The 21,043-nt window shown below is 40.0% G+C and overlaps 1 protein-coding gene across 2 annotated transcripts in view; it reads right to left on the reverse strand.

Annotated features, from left to right (window-relative positions):
- The window catches only part of LPP (LIM domain containing preferred translocation partner in lipoma), a 681,585-nt gene that overhangs the window by 357,695 nt on the left and 302,847 nt on the right, over positions 1 to 21,043 (reverse strand). For both annotated transcript variants that reach the window (XM_030860949.3, XM_060298293.2), the window contains one exon: positions 19,252 to 19,364. In XM_030860949.3, coding sequence (XP_030716809.1) covers positions 19,252 to 19,364 — 113 coding nt within the window. The remainder of the gene's footprint in view (positions 1 to 19,251; positions 19,365 to 21,043) is intronic.

A 21,043-nucleotide genomic window follows, 5' to 3' on the forward strand; every position in this document is an offset into this window, starting at 1 on the left:
ACATCTTCTCCAAAGCAAATATCTCATACGTTATTTCAACTGTTCTTCTTAAGAATCCATGAAATAAGCAGAAAGTTACTCTCATCCCATCTTCCAGATGTGGAAACTTTATGGAAGAGAGGAGCACAGGCACTGTCTGAGGATTTCCAGCCTCACTTGTGGGACAAGATCAACAAAATTAAGCAAGGACTCCATCCTCCAACCGGTGGAGAATGCAATATGGACACGCAGGTGCAAACCAGTGCTACAGAAATTCCTAGAAGAGAGACATCAGAATGGATGGAGACACTTAGATTCATTGAAGTGGCATTGAAGACAGGAAGATCCTTAGTTAACATCTATTACAATATCATAATCGTACCAAAAAGGAAACAAAGGCCCAGAGAGCATAAGTGATTTACTACTGGTCAAACAACCAAGTGATAAGGATGGCACAGGGAGACCTGAATCAATGCTTCTTTGTCCCAGTCGTCCCACTCAAAACTCACTGTCAAGTAAATGAAGACAGGATTGTAATTTTCTCCTAAGAAACTAGTAAGTACGCTAATGTCAGAAGATGACTGAATATTTAGAAATGTTGACCCAGAAACGTGACACATTATCCACCCAGTGCAACCACAGAAATCCCTTTAGTGAATACTGAGGCGCATGTGTAGGCAAGGAGAGTAGAGAAACAACAAACGAGGCGTTTTGTCTTGGTTCTGCCTTAATTCAGTAGGGTGACCCTGGGCGAATCATTTTCCCTTTCTAAGCCTGTGTTTTCTCAACAGCAAAATGATGGGTTCAGACCTGATCTTTATGTTTTCTTTTAGTTTAAAAGTTCTGTTACTCTAACACATTCATATAAATACAATCTACCTAACATTATGAGGAGTTTAAAGTTTTTCATTGTTGTTGTTGTTTTTTTCCCTTATAGCCACTTACTGGAACCAAATTACTCTGTTTCTACTTAGTGTAAGTGTACTTTGATAGTCGACAATACAGAAGATATAGCGCAGATACTAACAAGATACAATTTGAAACACTCATTTCAAAAACAGGGTTACTGATAACAACTTCAGAGAGGAAGCTGCGTTCAGTTGTATTGTTTTCAGAGTCACTAGCTGACTAATGGAAATGGAAAAAGATAAGTGAGAGTGACAACATCCTAGCAAGCAGGCAGGAGGGGAAAAGGCAAAACACACGTCATGTCTTATCTCAAAGGCTAAGAATGGAAAAAATATGGGGGAAATTACCTAAAAGGGCAGGACTCATATTTTCTAACAATCAATGATGCATCAGTTCCCTAATAATCATTCTAGATCTGTTCATCATTTTCTCTTGGTCAAACTCTCTGTTCCAAGACAGTTCTGGGAAATATCCTATGAACTTGCAGCATTGCTGGCCAGCTACCCAGTGCACTGTACACAGCCTGGGACACAGTTACCACTGAGAACATGGAGAAAGAAAATCATAGCTCCCTCTCTCTACGCTGCCATTATCAACAGAGAAGTGCCTAAGTGTAGAAAAGCACTTTCATAAATATTATCTCATTCAATTCTCCCAGCAATCATAGAGACTGGTAGCTATTATTCCTATTTTACAAAAGAGAATACCGAGGATCAGAGAATAAAAGACTTTTCCAAGTAACTCAGGTAGAAAACAGAAGAATTAAAATTAGGGACTCAAACATTTTGCTCCAGAGCCCTAATTCTTGTACTTTCCATGACACTAGGCTGGAAATGTTAAAGGCGAAAGGTCTTCCCTTCAAACATGAAACGGAGAGTATAAGGGCCTATTAGGTTACCATGAATTAGGTCACGGCTGCAGCTACTGTTAAAAGCCAAGCTCCGTTCCTCCCTCTCACCTTCTATCTCCCCATTTAGCACAGTTTTCATTCACTTTTCCATAAATATTTATCAGATATTCACTACATATTGATACGAAGGACAGGAATTACTTTAAAGAAAAAAAAAAAGGAGAAAGGAAAATCATGGATTCTCCGTCCTCCAGGGGCTTACAATTCCATTACAGGGGTTAGTTCGTCCACATATAACTGTAATATAGGGCTGAATACAGGCAAGTAAGTATTAAAGTATATGAAACACAAGATGCTAGAGCAAAAAAATAGAAAATCAGAGAGGGCTGCACGGATGCAGTGAGAAGTGAGACGATCTTAGAGGGAGAAAAATATTTAAGACATACGCCACAGGAACATAAAGATACAGACGGAAAACACTGCAATGTGCACTAGCACTTGGCAAATACAAGCGTCCTTTTAGGTAAAAGTAGAGGAGGATCAGACTCAGAGGATCAGCTGTGGTCAGATTATGCAGGTGTGCAAACCCTAGGCATAGAAGAAGCTTGGCTGGCATCCAGGGAACAGTTATCCAAAGGACAAACATGGTCCTCATGACCAAAGGAGAGAGTGGGCAGGGGTCATTGTAAGCTGGGACTTAGTGTAGATGTGGAAACAAACACATCGTATGAATCACATATATTTTGGGCCGTGCACAGACAATTTATATTAATGACACTCCTAGGAGGAATTCCTGTTTTTACAAAAAGGTTGCCATTGATAAAAAGTGAGTATGGGACCATAGCAGAAAGTTGAATTCACCTTAATCAGGAATGAATGTGAGTCCGCAAGAAAACAAACATTTCTGCCTTCGACCTCGGGAATACAAATGAACAAGTGCTATGAAAAGTCTGTTATTACCCCCAACAGAAACTAAAGAAGCCAAAGGAGGCAAGGGATGATGCTGTCTCAAGCCTCAGCGCTCTCAGCTCCACTGAAAAAGCCTTCCTCGACTCCACGACTCTGCTCATGCCTCTCATCAGGCTTTCCTGAGAAATGTTTCCTTTTCGTAGAATATTCAGAGTCAAGCCATAATCAAATGGCTACTATTTACTTAGTGATGGTTCAATACCTAGTCTATATTAAAGAACCAGGACAAATAACAAGGAAATAATGAAAAACTGAATTTGTCATTTCTACCATTCCTGCCCTCCTTTCACCTATTGCATCGTGAACTTTCTTCTTTATGACACATTCCACTTAAACCAGTTCTAGATGCTCTGTCCCCAACTGTTGTCCAAAGTGGAATCCAGGCCCCCACTTGAATTTCACTCAAAAGGGTTTAAAGTAGTGAGATATCTCACCAAGTCATATCCCCTCTTGGTTTTAGTCCCCACCAATGAAATAGAAAAATAATAATTCAACTCCCACCGGGATACTTTGAAAACCAGGTGGGCTAAGGTCTTGGGAACCACATGTCCTGTAGAATGCTAAGGGTACAGCAGGTTCTTCTGTCAGTGTTGGCTCACAGGGTGTTTGGAAATGAGAGAATTGGAGGATTACACTAAGCGAATGGTAGGAGACCCTACAGATATTAAATCATAAGTCCTGGTCTCAGGATGAGGCTAGCTTTTGGTGGTGAAAAAAAGACCCTACAAGAAGGAAAAGGTTGAGGTTTTGAAGGGACACTGAGCCGCCTCTGAGGATAGAAGCACCTCAGATGCCCATTAAAAGGGAAAATCCTTAGGCCCCCTCCCAGATTTACCAAATCTGAACTTTTGGGAGCAGGGCCTAGTGATCTGAATCTAACAAGCCCTTTGCAACCCCTCCCCTAATTCTTTCCCACACTCAATTTGAAATCTGCTGGCCTAGAATTTGGTTATTGGGCGCTAATGCAAGTGCTAACAATAACTGGAACAATTTAATTAAAATCCCACAACTCTGAACACATTTAAGGAGAACTCTTTACTAATGTATTCTAACCCAATTCCCGGGGACAGGGAAAAGACTTTTCTCTCCCTCGACAGCTCTGTGTTCTCACCCACAGTGCCAACAGAGCAAACACAATCCACTTCACTTGTTCTCGTCTGTAGAAATGGCAGCAGCGTTTACCACCTTGAAGGGGCGCTGTGAGTTTCCATTTACAGGCGTTTATAAAGTCTTCTGAGTGTTCTGATAAATCAACTAGAAACGGGCATTACTCATAGCACCCTGTTGGAGCTTAATACATACTCAATTGAAAAGCAATGACAACAATACAGCGATATCCACAAATCAGCATTCATTATAGCCGTGTATGATTCTCACCCTATCGTCACAATTTTATCTAAGCAGAGCTGTTTCTGTCTGGAGACTGTAGAGTCCCTCTCATTAACGAGGAGTCATCTTTGCTCAGTGGTATCCACATTTCCTCCAGTAAAGTTCACATCTCACTTGCCTCAGAGTTCTGATTTTTCAGAGGAATTTCCTATTCGGCAAACACTAGGATAGAAAGCAACTATCTCTTTCCTGAAGAAAGTCAGGATCCTGCAAAGCATCTTGGACTCCTCCAGTTCCCATCTCCCCTCTTTCCAAATGGCTCTGAGCTCCCCTTCGCCATGGTCATGGCCACCACCCCATTTCAGGCGCTGGTCTGTCTCACTAGACTCGCAGTTGACTCCAAACCATCCTACCATTGCCACTTCTGACCAGTCAAGGCCTGCTATATTATAGAAAGCCATCTAAACGGAGACCAGGTAATTTTATTCTCTTTCATAAAGTTCTTTATTGTTCCCAAATGATAACGAGTATAGCCTCAGACTGGGAAAATCCCCAAACTGTCACCTAAACAGCTAAAGAGAAGTAATTCGCTTATTTGAATTAGGGGAGCGGCTGTAAGGCACTCGGGGAAAGAAAGAGAGCAGAGAGAGACACTCAGGCAGAAGGAGCAGCTTGAGCAAAGGGCTGTAACACTAGGTGTCTCTTTATCTATGTAGTTCAGAGTTCAGCTTTCTCCAGGGGCAGCATCTGGTAGCCGGCCAAGACTCCACGGATGGAGGTGCTCCCTCCCCTCCCCCTGCCTTCTCTGCCCTGTCTCTCAGGAACCAGAGCACATCTTGCCGTCCTCGGTTTTGCTGACTCCAGTCTCCTCCTCTGCATGAGCCTTTACATGCATAGTTGAGGTTGAGGAATCTGTGCCTAGTGGGTTTGAGGTTTCATCAAGAGAAAAAGAAGGAACTTAATGTGATTTCACTGAGTAACTATTTTCACTACAAAAAATTCCCATATTTATTTTTCTCCCTTTTTGAAATGGCACTAAGGAAATACATGCCAGACTGCCATGAACAGGGTTGTACTTTCCAAACAGTAGCAAGGACTAAAAATAGAAAAGCTTGATTTGCTCAAGATGTATATAACATAACTTCCTCTCCCGCTTCCTTTCCCCACCATGCTGAGCCAGTGCACAGAAGTGTACATGTTGGACCCTTTGAGTGTTTACAACAGCGTCAAAAGCATCAAAAGGGTGATAAGCCTATGTATAGTACATGCTCCATAGAGGTTTCCAGAGAATTCTTATTGCCAAGACAAAGAATGAATCAATCAATCCACAAATATCTACCAAATATCCCTCAATGAGATAAACACTATGGGTGATACAGGAATGTGAGCCGTGATCCAACCTTCAGACAGTTTCTAAAAGGGGAATAACAAGAGAATAATAGATAGCATTCAACTCTGTGAGTCCAGAACTTCCAGTTGGGATGGGGGTTGGGGTCACCTCTCCTACTGTGTCACCCTGGGCAGTTGACTCAAGAAATCTGGGCACCCATTTCCTCATCACAGGAAAGATGAACTGGATTACGATCCTTTCGAAGCTGAGGCTCTATGATTTGTGACGTTAAGTGATTTCTACAGGTCTCCCCCATGGCGTATTTTGATTCTGGCTTTATGATATAGAGTTTGGAGGCACATGATATAATGACATCAGTCCACAAACAGGCACATATTCAGTGGCAGGAAAATGAAACATAATTAACTGATCCATCCATTAACTGATTCATTGTAGCCTTTACTATGAACCAGATACTACTGGATACTCTATGCTCTTTACCTTAACTAAGCCTCAAAATAACTTTCTAAGTGATCATTCCCATTTTGCATGTGAAGATAACTGGTAACACAACTTCTTGGCACTAAACCCTAGGTTCATGTCACTTCACCACACCACCCAGTCAACAGAGTCAGGATGCAAAGAAGGGAGAGATGGGGATGACACAACTGGCGGTGTCAGAGGGTACGAATTAGGCCTTTAAAAAATGGGAAGGATTCCTGATCAGTTGAGAGCTGAGGATACTTCAGGCACCAAGAAAGACACAAGGAGAATTAACTCACATGGGAAACTGACAGTGACGCCATCAGCCTCGCAAGAGCAAAGATGGAAAGAGCACAGTGGGAGATGAGGTGTACTTTAAAGGATGAGGTAGGTCTTGGAGTACTCTGAAAATCAACTAAGAGAGGAAATTTAGTGTGGCAGTCAAAAGAAGCCATAGAAGGAAAATAACATTTTTCGAAGACTAATTGGTTAGGGAAATGCAGCTGGAAGGGAAAAAAAAACACAAAGCAATGAGTCTATTGTGATATGGAGAAGGAATGAACTAGGACATCAAAAATGAAGAGACTAGAGCAAACCTGAGAGTCATTTTGAACCAAAAAAAAAAAAAAATCAGAAGTTGGTGATAGATATATTTAAAAAGCAAGACACATCAACAGTGACCACAGAGTTTAGAATTTGGGAGCCAAGAAAATATGGTGGTACCTCTAACAGAATGGAAGTTTTGGGGGAAGACGTGACTAGAATTTGTACACCTATTGAATGTGAAGGGGTTCCCTGTGGAAAGATTTTCTGTGGATAAATGGCACAATAGTTGTCAAAGAAAGACACAGTGCCAAGAGTCGTAACCAGTCCAAGTCATTAAATAGACAGGGATGGAAGTTGACTCTGTGAGAGTTGTGACTTCTACTGAGAGAAGACAGAAGGTCAAAAGGGAGAACACTGAGTGGGCACCTAAAAAATTAGGGACAGAAAAAAAGAAAAAGGGAGTTCTAAGAAAGAAAAGAAATAGTTGCAGATCTAGCAAAGGAACCAAGGAGGTTCTTTTTTTTTTCTTTTAATATTTATTTGCACTGGGTCTTAGTTGCAGCAGGTGGGCTCCTTAGTTGTGGCTCATGGGCTCCTTAGTTGCAACACACATGTGGGATCTAGTGTCCTGACCAGGTATCGAACCTGGGCCCCCTGCATTGGGAGCATGGAGTCTTAACCACTGTGCCACCAGGGAAGTCCCCCAAGGAGGTTCTTTTTAATGAAAATTGAAGGAGGAAGCAAGGAGGTTCAAGTCATCAAGAGTGTTCCTTGCCTGACAGAAGTAGAAGAATGTCTCAGAAAAATAACAGTCATTAGCGAATCAGGGATTGGCGGGGGGGAGGGGGGGTAGGTGGTAGCAGATGCATACAAGAGCCATCTCAATAGAGTTGAAATGACTTAAGTTCATGGTAGGATTGTAACTTAAAATCGGAGGGAAACATGGTGGAGGGGAGGGGAGAGAGCCTCATTTGCTGAATCTGTAACTGTGGAAATAGTTTTCTGTAGTAGCTGCCATGCCCCAAAACTGGTTTCTGTCCCCACTGGGTCAGAAGAGAAATACCAAAGTGACACTGTATGGCTTTCAATGAGCTAAAAGGAAATGGAAACAATCCAATAGGCAGATTTCAAGTTACAAAATGCCTTGCTGTAAAATGATAATAAAAATGATGACGTTCCCTGAATGTGCACAGTGAAATATTCTTCTGGTTGCTGTACTTTTTATTTAATTGTTTGATCATCTCTCAATGGAATACCTGAGTCTCAGCCAGCCAGGTCCTCTGTGCAGTTCTGAGACAGGTTTTCTGAAGTCAGGACCCTGACTCTCAAGTGCACATATCGGCGCAGTAAACTATGGCGTGACTCTTTAAATCTGTGTTCAGGGGACAGTCTGCCATGCTCTTTTCAATACACATCATACATCAAATATACCATTGAAGGCCATTCAGTTAATCATTGCTCTAAGTATATAATTTCTAATAGAAAGAATGAAAGCTCAATGATGCTAAAATAATGTTATGAAAAATACATATTTTAAGGTAAATCCTTTAATTACAGATCCAGAAAGTGCTATCAAATGGGTTATTTTCATCTGACTGTCCAAAAAAAAAAAAAAAAAAAAACCCAGAAGATGAGAGAAATAGAATTATCATACTAGTTCTATGACTGAAAAATTGAGAGATTTGGCTTAGAGATGATCCTCCCCATATCACATATCACATGGATGTGTCATCTACAGGTCAAAACAGAAGGTGGTTTTAGGATAGGCACAGACTCCTTTAAGCACTAAAGGGAATGACACAAACTATGGGGAAAGGAGGGAGTGTCTGGGCTCGCTCGCTCTCTCTCGCTCTCTCTCTCTCTCTCTCTCTCTCGCTCTCTCGCTCTCTCTCTTTGTTTACACCGGGTACCACCAATTTTACTTTTTTCTACAGTAATAAAAACTGACATCTTTACTGAAGTTTATTGACAAAATAAATATAAAAACAAACAAAAAATTTGGAAAAAATTCCATTTTAAAGGCCTACAAGCAGCTTTCCTGTATTTTAATGTCAAAGTGCAATCTTCCAATCTGTAAAGATGCAGACAGTTTTAAAAAGGCTAAAGACAATATTGCAATAGAGGATTTTACAACCAAACTCCTAAAAGCGTGGGCTACCAATTAATGAAATTACTTGGAGAGGAACATGACAATTGGTGTTTTGTGTCCTTCATTGAAAAACAGTATAAAGGAAGAGTACCAATAAAGCGGTGCTGCCAGAAGAGAAAGAAATGGACTGGCATGACTCAGAAAAAGGCAGGGTCTCATTCCTGCCCCAAGACACCTAACACTATGGAAACCTGGACTATTACCTAACTCTCTGAGCCTCAGTCCCTTCACTAGCACAAGGTGGAGAATTATCCCTACCCTCCCCCTTCATAAGTTATTTAAAGGCTCAAGTGAGATAAAGTATATGAAAGTCTTTCATTAAAAACAAGACAACAAAACAATGTCAATTTTGGAATTTACGAAATTTACAAGGTAGGAGTCTTGGACAGGTCAAACTCACAAAAGTTAATGATAAAATAATGATAATAATAGCTTAACCCCTCAAGGATTCATATAAGTACGGCATGCAATAATATATTTGCAGTTTTAAATACCTGACTTTTGAATGGATCAACCCAAATTAGCTATGCACAGAAAATCTCCCTAAAACATTAGAGTTGCAAAAGTAAGAGTTAATGCCCTCGGTTTTTGGTTTTGGCATCCCCTATGTCCACTTTTACCACTTCTTTCGGATCAAGTTGTTTTGTTCTCATGTTGAGTGGATTACGTAAATTACAAAGGAACTAAAGGATCTGTGAGCCCAATAGGGCTTCCTTACCAAATCCACGGATAAGACGTACATGGTACAATCGGTGAGGCGATTGTCAGGGAATACGCCGGAGGCTGGGATGGAAGATGTGCTTATTTCCACTAAAGAATTACGAAGAAAGCTATCTTGGTGGCCCCTGGCCACTAGCCATAAACACATATTGGTGATGACTTTGGCTGCTTTTTGAGAATTTAAAATGATCTGCCTTCTCTCATTTGAAGGGATTTGATACTAAGCCAAGAGGCTTAAAAGTCCCCCAGATGCATTTTGTTTTTGTTTTTATCCGTTCAGAAATAAATCACTGCTTCCATGAAACTTGCTGTGAAATCTAAGCAAGCTTCCTCAAATCTCTGAGGCTTAATTGTTTTTGTATTTGTTAAATTAAATGTATGCTATTCTTACTTGTGAAGATCAAATTCAATAATATACAGCAGTTTGTAAACAACTATGAGGTTATAAAAAGCTAATATTTTATTATTGGTAATAACACCTTGGGGCGTTGAATTTTGGAGTCAGAAGAGAGCTAAGATTATTTAATTCAATCATTTTGACGAAAGAGCTTGCGGGAGTATTTCTTTGGTAAAAAGCCTTAAAATCCTCAAGTGAACCTTGGCGGGGTGTGGTACATCATTAGTGAACCTTGGGGAGGTGCGGTACAAAGCAAAGGACAGCAATAACTATGCCAGGATTCAGCACAGAGAACAGTTAACCCAGAACTGTGTAACCGTAATAGCATCAACAGTAAACGTTTACTAAGCTCTAGGCTATGGCAGGCTCATATGATATTCTCTACGTAACCTCACAACAACACAAAGAGGTAGGTACAACAATTATTCCCATTCTACAGATAAGCAAACAGGGGCATGAAAAGGTTAAATAACACGATCACAGTCACATAGCTAGTGAGTGGGGAGCCACGTGTGACCCCAGGTAGTCTGGATCAGCTCTTACAGTGTTCGCCATCATACTGTGTTGTCCCTGAAGTTTTACTTGGCCTAGATGATGCAATCAGGGAGGGCTTTTCTGTGGTGGCGCCCTCAAGGGCAGCAGCGTGAGCTTGAGATAAATAGCAAAAGATAGCAATATCGAAGCTGACTTCAAACTGCCTCGACAAAAAAGGTGAGGGGGTGGGGAAGCCTCTTGGAAAAGAAAGTTTGGGGTACATACTGAAAACCAGTCAAAACAGCAGTGAAATCACTTAATGAGTTCATTCTTTCTAATAAAAGGTACTTTGCCAGAATCCCTGACACTCCTGGTGACATAGTCATCGAAAGGCATGAATGGGGAAAAAGTGAGGAAGGAAACTGAGAACTCAAGCAGACAGCAGCCCGCAGAAGGGCTGGCCACAGCCTACTGCTGCCCTCACTGGGCATATATGTACAGCATGTAAAACGGGCTTTGCTACCTGCCAATGGATCTTCACAACTAATAAATAGCCTTGATGCTTGTTGTTCCGTTCTTGGCATGTGTATCTAAGGGAAACCCGTTCCCTGGCCTCCCACACAGTGACGATTGGATACACACACCCTGTGGCTGACTATTTAAAGGACTATATGTTGAGGTAGGTTCCCTCTATGCCCACTTTCTGGAGAGTTTTTCTCATAAATGGGTGTTGAATTTTGTCGAAAGCTTTCTCTGCATCTATTGAGATGATCATATGGTTTTTATTCTTCAATTTGTTAACGTGTATCACATGGATTGATTTGTGCATATTGAAGAATCCTGGCATCTCTGGGATAAATCCCACTTGATCATGGTGTATGATCCTTTTAATGTGCTGCTGGACTCTGCTAGTATTTTGTTGAGGATTTTTACGTCTATGTTCATCAGTGATAATTGGTCTGTAATTTTCTTTTTTTGTGATATCTTTGTCTGGTTTTGGTATCAGGGTGATGGTGGCCTCATTGAACGAGTTTGGGAGCGTTCCTCCCTCTGCAATTTTTTGGAAGAGTTTGAGAAGGACAAGTGTTAGCTCTTCTCTAAATGTTTGATAGAATTCGCCTGTGAAGCCGTCTGATCCTGGACTTTTGTATGTTGGAAGATTTTTAATTACAGTTTCAATTTCATTACTTGTGATTGGTCTGTTTAATCACTTCATTGTACAGCAGAAACTAACAAAACATTGTAAAGCAATTATACTCCAATTAAAAAGAAAAAAGTGGCAAGTAAAGGACTGTATGTTTCTGATTCAGATAAAAGATAAAGTTTGGAGTACAAGCGAGCTAGGTCTACCAGAACAGCAGATTCAGAGCGGCCCCCAAGCACATTTTCTCCCTAAATTCAGGTGTATACAGCATTTATAATTTGAGAGTACATCATCACCACAAAATTAAAAATAAAGAAAGGAAGCAAGCAAGAGGGATTCTTCCATATGGTAGAACTACTGAAAAAGAATACCAATATGAAGAATGGGAGAAAAAGTCCAAAACCATAAAATAGGAGTTCCATAAGGAAGAAAACGGCAAATGAAAAATTAAAATTCATTTTCCCAACATCACAAGAAAATCCCCCTTAGCTAAATAAAAACTTGACTCCTCAGATCAAACAGATTCACTGAATGCTGAGTAGAAATACTGGGGTGAGGGTGAGGGTGAGGGAAGCTGTATCTAGAAACAGTGTAGGAAAATTGCTGAATCCCACAAACAAAGCTTACAGATCAAACAAGAAAAAGTTACTAAATTGGAAAAAGAATCAGACTGGCATCAGATTTCTCATCTGCAACACTAAAGACTGAATGATACAAAGTAATAACATAGAAATCTTTGTTGAATATTGAGGTAAAGAACATTTGGCCCTAGAATTCTACTGCAGCCAAACTTTTACTTAACGATGAAACCAAAAACAAAAGTCATTTTCAGATATGCAAGGACTTAGAAAATATATCATCCATGTAGCCTTTCCCAAATAAACAAATAAGTAAGTAAATAAATAAATAAATATTTTACAAAGTACTGTAGGAGGAAGAAATTAAAAAAAAAAAGGACATAAAAGAACCAATATGATGAATTCAAGAAAAAGAAATAGCAAACAAGAAACAATGCAATAAACAAAAGCTATAGTTTATTAATAATGTGATGGTACAATTTAATGGAGAAATAATTCTTTAAAAAGAGGTGTTATAAAGTTTAAAATATCGCAACACATTCTCCAAACTGTGTTAATAATACTTTAGATGAGGCAGGAAAAGGAGTGCTCAAACTTCATATGGTGTATATATTAGGAGTGGGGCACATATGCATATCATAATTTTTCCTTGATAGAGAAACATGTTTGAAAATATTTACTCCATATTGTTTGATTTATTTACATTACTAAGAAAAAACATGCATTACTTTTTAGATGTACAAAAAATAAATAAACGTATTTCAGCTTTGAAGGAATCACTAAGGTTCTTGATGGGAAAGACAAAATGGGATAAAAACTTCCACTGACTCAGAAAGAACCAACTTAAGTTTCACTTAATTTGGGCACAGGAAATTTTCTGAAATATGCAAATATTGTAAATTACTCCCAATAAAGAAACTCAGGAGCTAAAGCAAATCTAACCTCATTGGTTAGCTCAACACACAACAGAACTGACCGCAACCTATTTCCCCATAAGACTTTTCTTGTCCAGCAATCAGCCAAACTTTCACTGCAGAATACATGCATGTGTCCTAGATTATTTCAGAAGAGTAGCAGCAGTGGTAATTGAGTTGATATGGGTGAATGAGCCTGTGTGTACACACATACTCCACTATCGATCCCTGGGAAAGGGTTTACCTTTTCAAATAGATTCTTAAAAAACAAGGAAGAGAAACTATGACATTCAAGAGAAAGGGTCAAATTACTAAATGAAACATTGGAATAGTCCCTATCGGCTGTGGCCTGCTATTTTCAAAAAAGTTTTTATAAGTCTAGACACCAAAAATATCTCATTTCTCACCTGAATACCCAATCAGAGGATGATTCAGAGCGAAAGGCAAACAGGAAAACTCCGACATTCGCTTCTAGAAAGTCACACCGCCCGGAGGCTGTGACATGCCTAAGAACCCACCAGCCCTGCTAAACATACACTCCTCTACATGTGTGGACCGTAAAAGGAGGAGATAATCACGAAGGCAGCTGCTGCTGCTACTGTTGTTGCCAGGGTCACAAATAAGCCTACAAATCAACTAGGGCCCCTCGCGAACACGAGACCCAGAGGAACAAGGCAAAGGGCCACGAAGAAATAAGCATCATGCTCACTCCTCTGGTATGTTTTCATGGATCAAGATATTCTTATATCCTCACTACACAGGAAGGGTAAGCACTTCAGAGTGGATTAAAGTTCTTCCTGAGCGTTTTGGTTTTGCTCTAACAATATCGCGTCTCTACTCTTAATTTTTGTAGACTGGATCTCCTTTTTCACCGAGCCTCTTCCTTCCTCACCCCACTACCAGGTAGCAGAAGGGATGACTTCTATGGTAGGGTATGTCCAAACCATATAAATAAAGCAAGGCCTGCTGCCTATTTCTGTGAGCTCATGAATGAATGTGCCCATGGCTGGGGGCCTGAGTTCTCTACGTCTACAAGTCAAATTCTGTCATTCCATACCTGTTATCATGATAGCACTAGACTAAGGGTCACAGGACACAGATTTCAGTTCCAGTTCTACTGAAACATCAATAGATTTTTAAGCTATTACTGATAAATGAAATACATAAAGTGAGTAAGTAGATAAATGACTACAATCCACCATTCACCCTATACATCTATGAGCTTTGAAATTGTTTTCACAAGAGTAGAAATGACTTGGCCCACAAACTTTTGGACCCTGACTTTAAGACAAGACAATAAAGGATTTCAGAAGTTTCTCCAGAAACAGACTTATAGGTGGTTGCCAAGGAAGGTTGGGGGAAAGGGGAGGGAGGGGTGGATTGGGAGTCTGGAATTAGCAGATGCAAACTAATATATACAGAATGGATAGACAACAAGGTCCTACCTTATAGCACACGGAACTCTATTCAATATCCTGTGATAAACCATAATGGAAAATAATATGAAAAAGAACATATATATAACTGAATCACTTCACTGTATAGCAGAAATTAACACAACACTGTAAATCAACTATACTCCAATAAAATTTTTAAAAATTAAAAAAAAAAAAGAAATCTCTCTTCTTCCTTCTCTTTTCAACAAACTCTGGGCATTTCCCCAAGTTCAGTGAATAGCTCACATGACACTGTTTTCATGCTCTCCTCAGAAAAGTGACCTCTTTCAGGAGTTTTATGGGTCACCCCCTTGAGACAGACACCACCTCTCTCTCTCCTGGCCTGACAGTTCCTTTGAACGCACATCATTTTCTAAGTGGGTAGGAAGAAAATCAGTATGAGGAAATCATAAAGGGACAAATTTCAGTTCAATAAGAGAAAGACATTTGTAATACCTGGAGTAACCAGCAATGGATGAGACAGTCTGTTTTCTGAGGTGGAGGGGCTGGAGGTACCCTAGCAAAGGCATCCATCTGCCTGAAGGGATGGAAGAGCTGATGGGAACTGGAAAGGTGAAAGCCCAGGGTCACAGACACGTAAAAGCAAGCCACGGTCTGGGCCACAAAGAGAGAGGCAGAGTGAGGAGGTGTCAGCTGGTGGTCATGAAGAAAAAGTCAAGCAAACATGTCATAAAAAGGGGAAGTTAAGTATCGGGCACCTGAACCCAAAGCCATCAGGTATCAGCAGGTAAATCCCTGAGGAGCTCAAGGAAGTCTACCAGACAACTCAGAGCTATTTGCATAGGGCTTCCCACAAGGGCAACACATTCCGTCTGATGGTGTGTTAAAAGCACCACTTGGCACCCAACAACAGACCTGGGGATGTTAACCTTATATTTCAATAGTAACAAATACCTGCAAGGATTTCAGAATATTCTTCAGAATATTCTGTATTCTTATACTTGTTGCTTTATTGCCTAAAATTCCATTCCCCCGTTGGGAAATTAAGACCCTAATTAGCCATCAAAGTTCAGTTCAGTTGAAATTGTTTCCAAGAATCCTTCTTGCATGTCTCCAGACAGAGTTAATTTATTTCCCCCACCCTCTACCTCAACAAAGGACGAAGATTGTGCTTCTGATCAAAGCATGATGACTAAGGAATAATTTACTACGAAACACCTTAATTTAGAAGTTGGGTATATATGCATCTTCCAAGCTTGAATCGGAGGTTGTATCTGATCTATTCCTTGGCCTTCAACATTGCCTCAGCTGTAGTAGTCACCCATAAACATTTTGTTAAATTGAAAAAAAATTAGGAGAGTCAAACGACAGAAAAGGCACTTGAGTTATGATCTCTAATTCCCTTGCAAACCTGAAATCCTATGACATATTCTGCCCCTTTAAAACTTCTCTAAACAATGCTATATGCCTGCCCATTGGCTGGCTGAAATAGAAAGGAATTACCAACTGTGGCATGACATCAAACAAAGCTAACAGTTCCAACGTTGAGACTCAGGGCACTAGACCCATGATGACAAGTTCTAAGGCTATAAACCCCAGTGTATGTGTCTGACTTATAGAAGTTATTCAACTTATCATGAATGAATGAAGTGACTGCTAAATGGTCACCCCAAACCTTACAGCCACTAGGCTCGAACTGATACTGACAGAAAAGAAAATCTCTCATTGATTTTCCAAGATTCATCTTTTCCCACAAAAATGAGAATTCTCAAAACAAGAATTCTTGACACTAAATATTTGCCTTTTGCAAAGGAAAAAGAAAAAAGTTTACAGCATACATCAGAAATTCAGAGACAAGCAAAACTCCCAACAACACCTGGTCCTTCCAAACGAAGCATGTTACCCCCTCATCGGAACCTCAGAGTCCTGAGAGGCCTGAAACAAAATCACGTGCACAGTGAGAGGAAGGACAGATAAAGAGTCAAGATTTCTCAAGAGTTCTGTCAGAAACGATAGGATCCACATCTTCTTGGGTCTCAGTTTCCTCACTTGTGAAGAGAGGGAATTAATTCATTCAGCAAGTATTTGAAAAGCTGTAACTAGATGCCTGGCACCAGGTTTAGACTCAATGATCTCTTAGGTCCCTTTCAGCTCTGAAAAACTTATAATTCTTAGAGTCACACTTAATAGAGGTTCTTTTGGCTCTGACCTGAAGATCTGGCTGGAAACATAAACAGATTTCTACATTAAAAACACACATTTACCAGCTATAATTTGGACTTGGCAACAGGAGTTTTCACCATTGGCTGGGAGAAAAACGTGCAGAATTTTCTCCTGTGATTACATTACTCTGAGTTCCATCGTAGCTCAACTCTAAAGTTGGGGCAAATATGGCCAGAGTGGGACCAAGCATCCATCACATCACATCACCACCACACAAGGAAAGGACATGCCCATTTTCTTCTTCTTCTTTTTTTTTTTAAATTATTTTATTTATTTATTTAGTTTTGGCTGTGTTGGGTCTTTGTTGTTGCACGTGGGCTTTCTCTAGTTGTGGCGAGCGGGGGCTACTCTTCCTTGTGGTGCGCAGGCTTCTCGTTGCGGTGGCTTCTCTTGTTGCGGAGCACGGGCGCTAGGCACGTGGGCTCAGTAGTTGTGGCTCGCAGGCTCAGTAGTTGTGGCTCACGGGCTTAGTTGCTCCGCGGCATGTGGGATCTTCCCGGACCAGGGCTCGAACCCGTGTCTCCTGCATTGGCAGGCAGATTCTTAACCACTGTGCCACCAGGGAAGTCCCTGCCCATTTTCTTTTGAACTTACCAACAATCTTCCACATATTCAATAAAAACACACCTCTCCTACCAGATCTGCCCTTTTCCATTTGGCAAAATCTGTTTTATTTTTTTATCCTTCTTCCTTCTGTTTTATAGAACATAAGCCAACATGGCAACAGGCTTTTTGTTTATTTCCTTCCTTTTCAAAAACAAAGTCATAGTTTGGATATAGTTAACAGGACAAGATCTATACAGAAAAAGACTTTTTGTAATTTTATGAAAGCCCCAGGTTTGATTTTTCTTAATGAAACCCTTGGCAAGCCTTATTATTATTCTTGTCGCTGTTACTTTTATATGGCGACATTTATAACATCAAAATATCTGTAAGGTGATTATAGTTTCGTATATTCAAATCCATCTGTATTTCATTTAATTATTAGAGGTAGATACAGTTATCTTATCTTTAATTACAAGAAAAGTGGGCCTTAGGGTGACCTGGTCAAGATCATGTGACAAGAATAAGCTGCTCAACTAGTATCAAACACAACTCTTCTTGTCACAAGGTCAAGCAAACTTTTCAGAACTCAAGATTTTAAATGCTTACAAAATAGTTACATAACTATTCAAGAAAGAAGATAGACTAAACAAAGTGTTAATTGCATAAATTAAACAATATGCAAAGAACAGCCCTTACTAACATGTAAGTTTCATAAGGGCAGAACCCTGTTTGTCTTTTTTGCTATATAATACCTAGTGCTATAAAGGTGCCCACGCAGAGCACAGAAATATTTGTTGAGTGAATTAATCATTTCTACCTTTGTCTCCTCTAACCTGAAATTTAAGAGAAAAAAAGACACAATGACCTGAACTATTTAAGCAGTTACTTTCTATGGCTTTTCCTCTTTAAAATTTATTATGGGAAATCTTAAACATATACAAAGGTAGAACAAATAATGAATTAAACCTCCATGCACCCAACAATTATCAACTCATAGCTAATATTTTCTCACTCAGTAGCTCCCTACTCTTACGATTCTTCTTTATTGGAGTCTAGTTGATTTATACTGTTGTGTTAGTTTCAGGTGTACAGCAAAGTGAATCAGTTATACGTACATATATATATATATACACACACATATATACATATATATATACATACCCACTCTTTTTTATTTTTTTTTAATAATGAGATAACATTTATTGGGTATATATTATGTGCCAGGTTCTTTACATATGCTGTCTTATTTATTCTGTACAATAGGGAGGTAGGTGCTATTATGATTTTTTTTTTTCTTTTTTTGCTGTACGCGGGCCTCTCACTGCTGTGGCTTCTCCCGTTGCGGAGCACAGGCTCCGGACGCGCAGGCTCAGCGGCCATGGCCCACGGGCCCAGCCGCTCCACGGCATGTGGGATACTCCCGGACCGGGGCACAATCCCTTGTCCCCTGCAGCGGCAGGCAGACTCTCAACCACTGCGCCACCAGGGAAGCCCACCCACTCTTTTTTAGATTCTTTTGACTTTAAAGCAAATACCAGGCACTATTCACTTCATTCACCAATCTTGCCGACATTTCTCTAAAAAATTAGGATTTTTTTCTTTGACGTATCTATAGTAACATCATCACCCCTAAAAATATGACAATAATTGTATGACAATATTATTTAGTTTTCCTTCCGGACATAATTGGCATTTACCTGCCTAAACAGTGGCAGCTGGTCACCAGTGGCTCTACGTGAACACAGGCTGAGAACTTTTACTGAATCTAGCCCTGAGTCACTTTGCTCGCAACACTCCCTGGAGCACAGATACTTCTAAATAGTCAACACATACCGTACTGTGCACGCCTGACCTCACTCAGAAGAGAAAACCTAAGAAATTTTGCTGTTGCTTTTGCTAGAAAGATGTTGCTGACCAATTAGTACCCACAGTGACCAACCAGCACCTTAAAATATCATCCTTACTCATTTAGAATGCAACGTCTGTGGAAAGAGAAAAAAGGCAATAAAAAAGCCTGCTTGTGTGTCTCCAGGATAACAAGAAAATGTGGACTTCTCAAATGGCATTCCTAAAGAATGACTTTCAGTTTCAAAATAAAATTAGTAGGTAAAAGGATTTCCAGGGCTTCAGGGGCAAGCCAGCAGAACTCTGGGAAGCTTGAGCTGGGCAGCTGGCATTAAAATGCCTTAGTGCTTTGTGAGGTGTAAAGCTCTCTCTGTAGGCTCTGGATAAATGTTTATCCACCACAGAAACAATCTCAGAATTCAGGATTCCTAGCATGGCTTATAAACATGACTTCAACCCCAGATCTCACCTGTGCCCTGAAAGCACTGTCATCAAGGGGAGGTGGAGGAGGGAAGTTCCCAGAGCCCGATGGAGACGCACTGGAATCATCTAGAGGTGGAGGCGGGGGTGGAAGAAAATCACCTGCCGAAAGGAAACACACACATGAAATTAACACGGATGCAATACTATAGCACTCTTACAAACACAGACAGTCCCCAACTTATGATGGTTCCACCTATGTGCAAAAGCAACAGGCATTCAACAAAAAACGTACTTTGAATTTTGATCTATTCCTGGGGTAACCATATGGGGTGCAATGCTGTTGTGATGCTGGGCTTCGGCAGGCAGTCTCAGCTCCCAGTCAGCCAGGAGATCGCCAGGGTGAACAACCCATACACTTACAACCATTCTGTGCCCTCACAACCATTCTGTTTTTCACTTTCAGTACAGTGTCCAATAAATGACATAATATACTCAAGTTTTTATTATAAAATAGGCTTTGTGTTACATGATTTTGCCCAACTGTAGGCTAAATGTAAGTGTTCTGGGCATGTTTAAGGTAGGCAAGGCTAAGCTATGATGTTTGGTAGATTAGGTGTATTAAATGCATTTTCCACTTAATATTTTCAAGTTACAGTGGGCTTTTCACGATGTAACCCCATCATAAGTCAAGGAGATTTGCATTAGCTGGCATTTCACTGCGTTGTAATTGGCTTTGACACATAATTTTTTGTCCTGCACAGCAATTATTCCCTAAGTTCTCCTCAGTTAATTAGCATCCTTAACTTTCAGGAGAATGAGGACCAGACAGGATACTTAGAAGTGACATAAAGCCGGTGTAGAAGCGTGTCAAGTACATTTAGCCAGAACAGGGAAGGTGCTTGGAGCGCTGGATTACTGAGGTGTATTAGACTTGTTGCTTGTCCTCAATGAATTTTCAGTCAAGTAGAGATGGAAAAAAATGTATAAACAGGTAAGGTAACACAAGGTGCAATTTATTAAGCTCTACAAACTCTTTTGGAAGTTAAGATAAAGGAAAGCTTACATTCATTTGGAGTAACAAGGAAGCTTTACTGGAGAATTTAAATTGCCCCTGAACATTATGATGTAGATAGTAAGTTCATGCTAGACAGAAATAAAGGAAAACAGAGGCATAATGGTAAAAAAAAAAAAAAAAAAATCAGGGTCTAGAGAATAAAAAGCAAGTTACAATATAGCATAAACACAAGAATGTAAAATAACACTAGAAGGTTATAAAAATTAAAGCCGTATAAAAATAAGCTTTTAAGTGTGTTCCACATCTAGCATAGAGTTTGAATTTTATTGTGCATGCAGTGAGGATCCATTAAGGATTTCTGAGAAGGAAACACTTCTAAGAATATGATTTACTAAAGACTAATCTAAAAGTGTGTGCAGGACAAGATTAGGAGAAACTGGAATAGGAAACATCCAATTTGGAAATCTATACACTATCCAGGCTTTAGGATACTAGGAAACCTAACATCGCTATGGGTTCTTGGTATGGAATCTTTTAAAATATTCTTTGTAAGAAATTCTATTAAGAAAAGGAAACCTTCATTTTCTGAAAAAAATTTCTCTATGTGCGCTTTTCCTTTTAGCAATAATGTTTTAGACGTGTTGGGGAACTGTCCTCCTCTATGGATAAATAGTTTTTCCTCGCATTTCAGCTGTTCAACACTTAGTGGTATAGTCTCTACCACTCCATGAGTCACTGTTGGATAGCACCAAAGCATCACAGCTTAGGTCTTCAGAAAAGAAAGAGTCTAAATCTCACAGTGGAAGGATGGTGACTTGGACTG

The sequence above is a fragment of the Globicephala melas genome, chromosome 4 (assembly GCF_963455315.2).
Source record: "Globicephala melas chromosome 4, mGloMel1.2, whole genome shotgun sequence".
Taxonomy (NCBI): domain Eukaryota; kingdom Metazoa; phylum Chordata; class Mammalia; order Artiodactyla; family Delphinidae; genus Globicephala; species Globicephala melas.